At 34.3% G+C, this 12,388-nt stretch overlaps 1 protein-coding gene across 1 annotated transcript; it reads right to left on the bottom strand.

The window, feature by feature from the left end:
- Window positions 1-348: 348 nt before the first annotated feature.
- On the bottom strand, window positions 349-12,102 carry LOC124450794. The gene is made up of 4 exons (XM_047001444.1): window positions 11,953-12,102; window positions 2,072-2,503; window positions 1,564-1,869; window positions 349-749 (listed from the first exon to the last, which is right to left on the bottom strand). Exons 1-4 carry the CDS (start codon window positions 12,020-12,022, stop codon window positions 430-432), a joined length of 1,128 nt encoding a protein of 375 aa, XP_046857400.1. The 5' UTR covers window positions 12,023-12,102; the 3' UTR covers window positions 349-429.
- Between the last annotated feature and the right edge of the window lie 286 nt (window positions 12,103-12,388).

The following is a 12,388-nucleotide window of genomic DNA, read 5'->3' as shown; positions in this document are numbered from 1 at the left end:
ATGATAGAGATAAGTCATGATAATAGAGATAAGTCATGATAATAGAGGTAAGTCATGATGATAGAGGTAAGTCATGATGATAGAGATAAGTCATGATGATAGAGATAAGTCATGATGATAGAGATAAGTCATGATAATAGAGATAAGTCATGATAATAGAGGTAAGTCATGATGATAGAGGTATGCCATGAAGATAGAAGTAAGTCATGATGATAGAGATAAGTCATGATGATAGAGGTAAGTCATGATGATAGATTTAAGTCATGATGATAGAGGTGAGTCATGACGATAGAGGTTACCCATTTTGTTAGAGATAAGTTATGGTGATAATAAAAGTCATGGTGATAGTTAGTTTAGACAACATGATTCTTTAGCTCCAAATTTTGCTAACGCTGAAGATGTATGTTCTACAACATAATATTATGCTAATTAGAAGTAATGAGAATGCTTACATGTCACATACAAGTATTGAGAACAACTTTTGTTTTGAGTTATTGAACATTGGAATAAATCATTAACTTGAGCACCACACGCGACATTTCCAGGTGTAAAAAAATGATTAACTGATGTTGGTGTTGACGTCCAGCTATCTATATATAGTGCACTAGGATAACCAAATCGATTACAGACAGTGGTTTTTACTTCAGCCAAAAGACCATTGTTACAGATGGTGAAGTTTCTAAACTTTGTAATAACATCCACGACACCTTTGTTTGGCAAAATTGACTGAGACAAATGTACGTTCTCAACTACATAAATAAAAATAATTTTAAATTGGACTGATCATAAAGTTTATTAAAGCAGAGTTATGTGTCTTTGTTTTTTAAGAAATAAAAACCAGAATAAATTTTTTAAGATGCATGGAGTGTGTGTGTTATTCTTTAGACTACTGAGACCTGTCACGTGAATTATTGATATTACTAACATGTCTACAGTCTTACTCAAGAGGATAAAATAAAATATGAGGAAGTTCATATTGATCAATAATATCGTATAGTTCTACTGCATAGCGTCTTACCCAAATCTAGATAAACGTGTCCTATTATTAATAATCATACAATGAAAACATGAACATCTTTAACTTACAGGCGAAAATTGCGTTTTGCGCCGTCACATAATTATACAATTGTAAATAAGTATATAAACATTTTGCTGAATGGATTCATGACGACATAAATGCAAATGAAATTGTAAATTAAATTGTTTAGCAAACCTAAACTGGCATAATTATTTTCAAAAAGAAATACGAAGACAGTTCAAGAAGAGATAACTGTATGAATCAACATTTTATTATTTGTAGGACATATGAAAATTAATGGAAATTTCCATTGGAAGAACTCTAATATTTAATAGAAGAATGACCTAACACTTAAAATTGTCCTGAGGATCGTATTATGTTTCAAGCTTAAATAATACATTACTCCTTGTAAATACACCAAACAGAAACTCAAAAAGTTTCTTTGTTTTGTGTGTGATGATATAAACAATATTAACCATGAAATTAATTCTATATTAAGGTCAATTTTGCGAGCCAAATAAAATCTGCCTATATAATATACTTACAGTTACAAATTTCTCTGTGTGGCGTACTTGTGTCGTTACATTGATATTCAAAGTAAAGATACTTGTTCAAATCAGGACAAATATTCGAAGGAAAATGATTATCATCAACAGATATATCACATTTTCTTCCACCATCACAGTAATTTTTAAGGTCACATGTTACATCAACACTACAACTGTAGTTATAACTTGAGCCACAAGAGCTTCCTTTACTCAACCCACGATATTCAGCCTTTTTTACTACCATATATTGATTATTAGAGCAATTAGTGTTCGCTATCTTTTGTCCAGAACATGTCACTGAACCTATACAAAAAAACAAAAAAAATACAATCGGTATGCGTTTATCTGTAAAATCCTGTAAACGCAAATTTGAATCTGATGAAGATAAAGTTTCAGATGACGATGACCTAGCATGTAGACACCATCCCTAAATAGATTAGGATTTGTGGTGGTTTTCAATAAGAGTTTAATTTTTTGCACTCATTGGACAAAAACTCTTACTTACCAAAATGAAATCGCTGATCTTCTTCACCATTACATTTGGCTATTCCCATGTAGACTTGACTTTTAATATATCCTGGAGGTACTGCGCAATCATTAAAGTACATATTGGAAGTAAATATTCCACCTTGAAAAGTTTGGTTTAAAGCGTTTGCGTCATTGCATGCAGCAGCAATGTCACCTTTCTTTTCGTATATCAAAAACAACTTTTTGAAGTCTCTTTCTCCCACAAGACAACCTTCTCTATTCGGTTTTAATATGGAGCCAGATTGATGAAATTTAAACTGAGCTGTTGAGTCAAAACAGTTCTTAGTAAGGTTCAGATAATAAGTAAGGTGAATTGGGTTGTTGTTTCTAGGATATCTTGAATACTCTACCCCAGTATCATAGATACACTTTCCTGATAGAACATGTTTAATGAAAAATCCATTTGTTTCTGAAAAAAAGAACATTGATAAATGATAAAAATAGTTCGCAATTTGATATTTAATATAATATCGAAAATAATAGTTCTTTAAAAATAGTTATTGATACTGAACACCTATAATACGATTCAGAGAAAAGTTTATAAGCTTATAATTAATCAAAAGTGTTCATATAATGCTAGGGGTGGAATTAATTCTCAATTATTTTTTCAATAAACGTGACTTGTTGAAGCAACGTTTATTCTTTTTGGTTTGAAAAACAAAGTTTTTGTAAGTTAGTTACATTGTATAAAAATTAAAGCACCTTGTAGTGAATTGTGTGATGAACATTTGGTTTGTTTTTGTTTTGTTGTTGTGGATCGCGTGGATTTCACGTGATTGATACTATAGGGATTGTTACAAAGAGGTTGGGTTGTTATTAACATTTGATTCGAAAATAAAACTTACGAAAAAATCGTGCGACGTGCATCACATGGCGCCCAACGTGGGGCGGTTTTAACGAAATAAAGTCGCCCATATTTCGTTTCTTACGAAAATGTCGACTGAAGAGAAGGAAAAGCTGGAAAGGCTTCGTGTAAGAAGAAGAGGATATCGCAGAGTGTGTACAAAACTCGAGAAAGAGTCAGTTGAATTGTTATCACAATCACCACATGATGATCTTGTAGAACGTAGCGAAATCATCGCACAACAACTCGAAGTGAAACTAAAAATACTAAGTGAACTCCAGTCAAAGAAGAATTGTAAACGTTGTCATGGGGCTTATTATCAATCGATTTGTGAAGTGATTAAGTCAAGTTTTACGCCTCCTCAACAAAAGGATGCAAATAATCCCAAACTTTCCCCCATTGGAAACAACCCACCAGAAACCAAGGAAGGAAACAACGTTCGCACAGCTACTATGATTGATGGAGATAATTACTTAACGACGAATACGGCAAAAACGCGTAATCAAGTTCTTCTGCAAACAGCTTTTACATACGCCAACGTCGGGAATGCTTCCATTGCGATACGTGGTCGCGTGCTTTTAGACAGTGGTAGTCAGCGCACTTACGTTACGAATTCATTAAAAAATTGGCTTGGACTAGTTCCCATCAGAAGAGAAGTTGTTAACTTAAATACCTTTGGCAACCGACATTTTACAAAGCAAAAATGCGACTTGGTTCATTTGTCCCTAAAAGGAAAGAATGGAAATGGAATCATAACAGCTCTTTGCTTCCCAAATATTTGCTCTCCATTAACAACGACAATTGATCTCAATCATTATCCTCATCTGATGGAGTTGCAGCTTTCCGATACCAATATCCTCTCTGGACGACAGACAGACAACAATATCGACAGTTTAATTGGAGCAGATTATTATTTCGATATCATGACAGGCAATATTATAAGAAGTGAAGGTGGTCCAGTTGCTATTAATAGTGAATTTGGATGGACTATCACTGGGCAGACGAATGATAGTGAAACTAATTCGAAATTGTCAAACGTTAATTTAATCATCGAAGGTTACTGCTTTTCAAAAGAAGTTCCGTTTGACAAAAGAGAACCCAAATTAAATGAATGCTTGAAACGGTTTTGGGAGATCGAATCAATTGGATTCAAAGAATCCAGCGAATCACAGGATCAGGAGTTTCGGAAGTATATACAATATTTGGAGGATGAAGGGAGATATGAAGTAAACTTACCTTGGAAGGGGGAATGTATTCCAAAAATGAGACTGTTAGGGTATGTGTTTAAAACCAGTTGAAATCTCGTCTTGATAAAGATAAACCCTTATTGCAAGAATACGATACAATTATCAATGATCAAGTGAAAAGAGTAATTATTGACCCAGTTACTGTTGCACATGAAACCGGTTATTTCCAACCCCATCAGGGCGTACTTCAAGAAGATAAAGAAACTACAAAACTTCGCGTGGTTTTTGATGGTTCGGCAAGAACTACTAAGGAATACCAGTCACTCAATGACTTCCTCGAGAAGGGACCAAATTTGGTTCCACGTTTATTTGACACTACGATAAACTTTGGAGACTTCTCCATTGGGCTTGTTGCCGACATTGAAAAGGCTTTTCATCAAATACAAATTGCTCACAAAGACAGAAAGATGTTGAAGTTTCTTTGTTTGACGATATTGACAAAGGAATACACCCGATGCTAAACGAATACAAGTTCTGACGCCTACCATTTGGTCTAAACCTGTCCTGCCATATTATCTACTGTTATTCGTCACCACGTTTCGAAATAAAAAAATGTCGATCCAGAAATAGTCTCCTTATTAATCGAGTCGTTATATGTTCACGATTTCGCTGGTGGAGCTTCTAATGAGAACGAAGCTCTATACATCCATCATAAATCTCGAATTTTAATGAGCGAGGGAGGATTCAAGCTTCGAAAATGGCATTCAAACTCGCAACATGTCCAAATTGTTATCGCGAATGATGAAGGTCGACCGTTTGTTAAGGTGGGAAATGAAAAGGGGTCATCATATGTTGAACATAAACCAAGTACGATGGTGGAAGACAAGTTATTAAAAACTCCTTCGCCTCATACAGAGCCACATCCTAAGTCCACATCTTAAGAGAACCGTATCAAAATTTTAGGAATCAGCTGGGATGAGAGCAGCGACGAGCTTTGCTATGATCTTGAAGAGATGGTGCATTATGCAAAATCACTTCCTGCAACTAAGAGGTCAGTTTTAAAGCTATCTGCGAAGACATTCGATCCTATTGGCCTTCTTGCACCCTTTACTATCACTATGAAGATGTTGTTTTAAACCCTCTGCTCTTCTGGCAGTATTTGGGATGAAGATCTGTCTGGCAAGGCCTTATCACGTTGGAATTCTCTCGTTCACAACTTAAGAGCTTTAAGTGATATACGAGTACCGCGTTGTTACTTCCATGGTGGATACGATTCATCTCTGATTCATCAGATACATGGATTTGTAGCAGTTGTATATCTACGAACGGAACATAAAAACGGTGAAATTGAAGTGAATTTAATAGCAGCCAAAACAAGAATCGCTCCTATCAAATGACAGATCATACCATGACTTGAATTATTAGGCGCAACTACCTTAGCAAGATTAGTCGATTCGATTCTGAAAGCGTTGAATTCAATATAATGTATCACTGATATTTTTCTATGGACGGATTCATTTACCACATTGTGTTAGTTTCAAAATCATAAACTGTGAAAATCGTATTTACAAAACCGCGTAAACGAAATCAGAAAGTTAACTAGTAGTTATAAATGGAGACACTGCCCTGGGGTAATAAATTCTGTCGACTTGCCTTCTCGTGGGTGTTCGGGAAGTGAACTTGTGCAATCTGGAATCTGGTGGAATGGTCCGTAGTTTCTCCAAGATACTGAAGACAAATGGCCCGAAGATCTTCAACTTACAAAATTGGATGAGAACCGTTGCTACACAGAGATAATACAAAATCCTCTTCCAATAGCACATTCCTTGACGTTAACATCGTTTCCTGACCGTAAATGCATCCACTTGGAGAAGATTCTTGACCAAGACATATATGGTACGAAGAACAAATTACTTCGCGTCACACCATAAATTTTAAGGTTTATCAAGAAATCAAGAAAGCAACTATGCTCTGCTACGTCTGAGTTGAATGCTAATGAGCTACTCGAAGCTCAGAGATTATGGATCCGAAGTATATTCAGTCAGCCGCGTTTTCTGACGAGTTACAATGTATTCGAGCCGGTCGTAAAAATGTACGAGTTCAGCAACTTGGTTTTTTTCTCGATGATGATCAGATTATTCGGTGTGAAGGTCGAATTGACCACTGTACAATACCTGATAGTGCAAAAAAGGCTATTTTGTTGCCCAATAAGCATACATTTTCGAAATTAATTATACGCGACTGTCGCAATATAGTACACCACGGAGTTAGAGAAACTCTGAATTCGTTAGAGGAAAATACTGGATCTTACGTGTTTAAGAGTGCGTTATACGTAGATGTGCCACATGCAAGAAATTCGAAAGTAAAGCTTTCCCAACAGCGAAGGAAGCGTGTTTGCCTTCGCGTCGAGTAAGCGAAGAGCCTCCCTTTTCAAACACCGGTATTGACTTTGCAGGCCCCTTATACGCTTCTAACAATCAAGGATTGGATAAGATATTTATCTGTTTGTTCACTTGTGCCTCCACTTTAACGGTTCATTTTAAACGTGTGTGTTGTTTGTCTGTGTTATCGTTTCTGCAAGCTTTCCGAAGGTTTGTCTCACGAAGAGGTTTGCCATCTAGACTAATATCAGACAATGCGAAGACCTTCAAAAGTGCCTCAAGGGAAGTTGCTTATATACTGAGATCAACTGACATACAACGCGAACTGGCTTCCAAGCTTTTCAATTGGGAATTTATCATTGAAAAGGCACCTTGGTAAGGAGGATTTTACAAACGAATGATACAGAGTACAAAGATATGTTTGAAGAAAACTCTCGATCGATCCTCAATGGATTTTAAAGCGCTTACAACCATTTTGGTAGAAATCGAGGCTACTATTAACAATCGTCCACTTACATATATCTATGATGACGAAGAAGGAATTTCTTACTCTCTGACTCCATCTCAATTAATTTACGGACGGCAACTTACTCTTACAGCTAGTGATCGACAATTTGAAATAATCAGTACGAATCGAACTCTAACCAGAAATGCGAAATATCAGAAACGTCTGTTAGATCGTTGAAACGTAATTTATTAATCGTTAGAGAACGGAATATCTTTTAAGTGTCATAAAGACTTCACGCTTACTTCATCGAGCACAGAAGGAGAATTTAGCTGTCGGTGATGTTGTTGTGTTAAAAAATGGTCTTTTCCCTTGAATTTTGTGGAAATTGGCAAGAGTTACCGAGCTCATAGTAAGTAAGGATGGTGTTGTTCGAGCAGCAAAGTCCGTGTTGCAAGTACTAAAAAGGCTCGATCGTCAGAACTACGTCGTCCAATACAACAACTGATACCACTTGAGTAGAATATGCCTTCAACAAATACCGTGGTTCCCGAAACCACTAGTGGAATTGAATCTAAAGACGAAAACTCTATGAAAACCCGACAACGAAGAACTGTAGCCTTGATTGGAGACCTATTGCGACAGTCAAATAGTAAAAACTCGTGGAAATAAATTGATCAAAATGATCAACGTCGGGCGTGTTATGAACATTTGTTTTTTTTGTTTTGTTGTTGTGGATCGCGTGCATTTCACGTGATTGACACTTTGGGATTGTTACAAAGGGTTAGGTTTTATTAACATTTGATTCGAAAATAAAACTTACGAATATATCGTGCAACGTACATGACAAATTATGGAATGTTGATAGTAGCATCTAACCAGTCTGCATGTTTTTGATCCTGTTATGTTAGTTTTATATCATTATTATTGTCTATTTTTCCAACCTAATTGCTTTTGCAGTTAGTAAACACAGAGAAATTTGCATAACAGGATCAAACTTATGACTTGTTTTTTACGTCACTATCAGAATATCACTTTTCTGTAATGTGTTTCATTAACTACAACACGCAAGGGTATTGAGCTAATTTTTCTAGAAGTGCAGAGTTTAATGACAAGTATGCTTATGTTTGTCGTTGCAGCCGTTTATGATTAATTTATATCTCTGCCCAATTTAATTTGAAAATTACTGTTTAGATGGCTTGCAAATTTGAAACTTTCGTCGAGAAATTTGAAGCAACTTGCACAGCGACCTTTTTATTGATGTGTTAGTTTGTTCAATTATACACGTTTTTATTTCTATAGAAGAACATGGGGGTACGTATATCAAAACACATATCAAACATTGTTGCGATTATGGCACTTTGCAAATGAAATGCAAAATTACATTACCATTAAATTAAATCTTCAATAAACTAATATTCGCAAAGATTTGTAAACTCGTTGAATTAATTGTCACCTTTAACTTAATTTAGGAAAATTTTGGCGACATATCAACTCGTTGATATTAAAAAGAAAGTTACAGAAACAGTTTAAATGTATTGTATAGTGCTATGAAAGAACCATGATCATAATATTGTATTAACTACAAGTGAAAGTTAAGTTTTATTTCTCCACAACTCATAACTTAAAAAGTCAAAGAGTCTTGAAGTCAGGAAAACGTGCAATTGTTGACGATTTTGATTATCCTGGATTTGATATCCTGGTATTTCAAGAAAGTATTTGATAATTAAGGAAGAAATAAAAAATAATTAGTTAAAAATAGGATTTTCCGGAATTAAAAATTCTATAAGTGAAACAGAAGTAGCCGACTTTCTTTTGAACAAAAAATTAAACAATTATGCAGTATGTGAAAACGGGTTTGTTCGGTGCAAGTAAGCCTAGAATTTTTTTTTAAGGAGGCTCCCTACAGTTACTTAGCAGTAGACTGGTGACAATTCGCATGCGCATATTGTGCTCATGTCGAATGGACTTTTTTAAACAAACGCCTGGCTGTGCTGACTTTGTTGAAGTTTTTTTTTCCTTCGGTAAATTTTGTTAAAAGTTCGTGTTGATGCTTATCACAACAAAAAATATAACATACACAAAATAGAACAAAATCTACAAATAAGTTATCATACAGCCGAATTTTTGAAATATCTCAAAAGATTATTTACAGAATTCCTTCTGCATTATGCTTAAACAAAATGCTTTATGAATGAATAACAATCGCCACGCAAAAAATCAGAAAATTTCACAAAACCGAAAAAAGATATGGTCGATTCTTTAAAAACTAAACGATAAAGGGTAAAAGAAAATGAAGAAAAGAGACATGGTTGCCATAACAACGCAAACAGCTATCCTATTCAAGCATCTTTAGACTTTACTGGGATTTTTGAATATTCCTGCGTAGTTCATATTTCCAAAATTGAGTGAGTTTGATGAAAATATTGTTGTAAGTGAAGGCTATCTGAAACACCCAAAACTCGGGTGAACTGTATGGAGCCTCCTCGAGTTTTCCGGAAACGATACATTCTCATTTTTGTCAAAATCAGTGTTTTTTAGGCTACTTCCGTTTATTTGACGATGAATAAATCCGAAAGCAATAATATTATGTTATATTAGTGAATATTCTAGGTATCGGGCTTCTGTGTGAATAAGAAATGAAAGATAATATAAAAAATTAAGTCAAAATATGTCTATATAAATAAAAAATATCTTCAGTAATTAACAGTAATTAAGTAAGGTTAATCTTGCTGAAATGTAACGACAAATCACGTCAGATTATACATGTCATTATAAAACTTCAAATAAAATATCAAAAACATTCATACAATTTTATACCTTTAAGATTTTTTACAATATTTTTAAATTTCTCATAATCAATGTGCTGTTTGCGCAATCGGGAGAAAATCAACACAAACTGCTTAATCTAGTTTTTACAAATTTTGTTCAAGCAACAAGCATGGGAAATCTAGACATCGACCAATTATTTATAATTTGACTTTCTAGAAAACTGAGTTATGCTCATACATCAAATAACATGAAATAGCTGAGCAAAGATAATTTCACGGCTTAGGCATTTAACATTTCCTACTTTTTGTCACTAAAACGGACCATAAGATAACTGCGATTATTAGAACATTCATTGGCACATGTGTAGAACATTCATGCATATATTACATTGCACGCGACATAGCTTACGTGCTTACATCGTAAAGTTGCAATAAATGTGACTTCACACGAAATTATAAATATATCGGTTCAAAATGTTACTGAAAACCATGCTTTTGATATAAATAGTAAATCGTTAAAAGTTTGTTTTACAAAAATAATTTTCTTGCGCGTCTATGATATGTGTCTATGACCTGTGATACGTTCCCCCCAACCGATAAATCAACAATCACGATATGACATGTATTTATTTGCATTAATGCGACACTTGTTATGTTCATTAAATTAAATGTAGATATGATCTTCGCACTTTGTGGGACAATTTAAGCAATTGTCTCATCAACCTGAAAAATTCAGGTGACTCAACGGGATTCGAACCCATGACCTCTGCGGTCTTTTGTATGACTAGTTATGTTCGTTAATTTTTGACCAGAGAGCCGAGCTCTTTTGTCTTTTCCCATAGCATTATTAAAAATACTCTGTACTAATTACAAATAATGTTGACAATTCGCTTTTAACAAGCAAATTTTTAGAACATTGAAAGTGACCAGAGCAAACATTTCGTATTTAATTGTATTTCCTGCTCATAGTTTGACTCGGTTTAACATGTATTTTGAGTTAATGTTCATAGTAATTTTGGTATGTTCTAAATCCTCATAGAGAATGTCAGATATTATTTGTTATTATGTATCAAAACAAAAAAAGAAGAAATAGCTTTTTGTCTTTAATTTAACACAAAAGCACATAAACAGTGACAAGAGTGAACCAAGCAATTGATAAACAATGCGTCGCACTTTAAATTCATTTACTTCATGTGAAACTACAACTTTAAGATTAGTTAGTGTATTTAAGACTCGTAAAACACATTTATTTGCTTTTTTCTTTACGTTTTATTCACTAAAAATATGAAAGCACCGTGACCAGTCACAAGAGTCACAGAGTGTACATGCACATAACTAGACCGAATGCAAGTACGTTGCTTCAAGCTCACGGATTATTCAATGAAACAAAATGCACTTCATGTTTGCGATGGCTAGCAATTGTTTTAAATTTTCAACTATTCGGGCTTCACCATTGTCAGTATAAACAAGGGACATTACTGCACTATTCTAGCGTAAACGAAACAAATTTAGAAAATTATATAGTTTATGCTAAATCCAGTTCAGTCATAGAGGTCAATGACTTGGAAATCGTTCGTTCCATCGGCCGTTCTACTTTTTGCAGTATAACATAGTGGTTAGCCACGCATGCGCGCGTTGCTACCCATAAAAACCATGTTTTCTATTTCCGCATATTTGCTAATGAATTTGCCAAAGCAATTTAGCACCATTAATCAGCATTTGAGGAAATAAACAAAATATTATATTTCAGACACGCTTCAAGCTGAAATTAAGTCGATAAAAATTGAAGATGACGAATAAAATTTGATGAGTCAAGTCTAAACATTTGCAAAAAGGAGATTTATCGGCTTCCTCGAATGCCTGGTTAATCTTTTGCTGATAAAATCATATGACAACCAGTCTTTATAGAACTTCAAGTATCAAATTAAAAAATACATTTACGCTATTACAGCTTTATTGTTACAATTCTTCCTGCCATTGTGAGAAAATCAACACAAACTAAAGGCCACTTTTATAATATTTTTATTTATACATCATGTCGTTTAACTTTAAAAATAAGTGGGAACTTAAAAAACTGGCATTTTTTCAAATGACACACAAGACTGCAAAACTACTGTCGACAAATTTTCATAACATATAAGATAAAACAACAACTGGTTACATAAAATAGCTGAGCAATGATAAATTGTGTGTAGCGACGACATAAACATTTAACTTTCAAATCACCTACCTTTTATAGAAAGGAGCAAAACAACTCCGACAAATAGCGTGTACAAAAACTTACTGATTTTTGTCATCATCCACCCGCTTAAAAACGTAGAATTCGAACTAGAGTTATCATATTACAGCTATTGCTAAGATAGACGTTTGTCAAATACCACGGAAGTAAACATATTGGATATTTCAAATACTTTCAAAGCAGATCATTGATGCGAAAAATTGAATTATGTTTATGTAAAACAGAATAGCTGAAAACTGTGCAATTTGATGCTATATATGGATAGTATCGATAGCTAGAAGACAAATTTTTTCAATACTAACTTTGGGAAAGAACGCGTTCTTTTAATCGTTTTATTTCTATAGTTCCACCCACTAATCCCTGTTGAACGTATAGAAAAGAACCTTTAATCTAATGGCAATTCTTCGCCATTTGTTTAAATGTTAAC

The sequence above is a fragment of the Xenia sp. Carnegie-2017 genome, unplaced genomic scaffold (genome assembly GCF_021976095.1).
Source record: "Xenia sp. Carnegie-2017 unplaced genomic scaffold, XeniaSp_v1 HiC_scaffold_24, whole genome shotgun sequence".
Classification (NCBI taxonomy): Eukaryota; Metazoa; Cnidaria; class Anthozoa; order Malacalcyonacea; family Xeniidae; genus Xenia; species Xenia sp. Carnegie-2017.
This window is presented reverse-complemented; position numbering and strand designations above follow the sequence as displayed.

Coding starts and splice junctions, on each gene's coding strand:
- LOC124450794 (XM_047001444.1), bottom strand. CDS start 12,022: ATGATGACAAAAATCAGTAAGTTTTTGTACACGCTATTTGTCGGAGTT. Junction 2,504..11,952: donor TTTGCTCCTTTCTATAAAAG/GTAGGTGATTTG, acceptor TCTTTTTTTCAG/AAACAAATGGATTTTTCATT. Junction 1,870..2,071: donor AGATCAGCGATTTCATTTTG/GTAAGTAAGAGT, acceptor TTTTTTGTATAG/GTTCAGTGACATGTTCTGGA.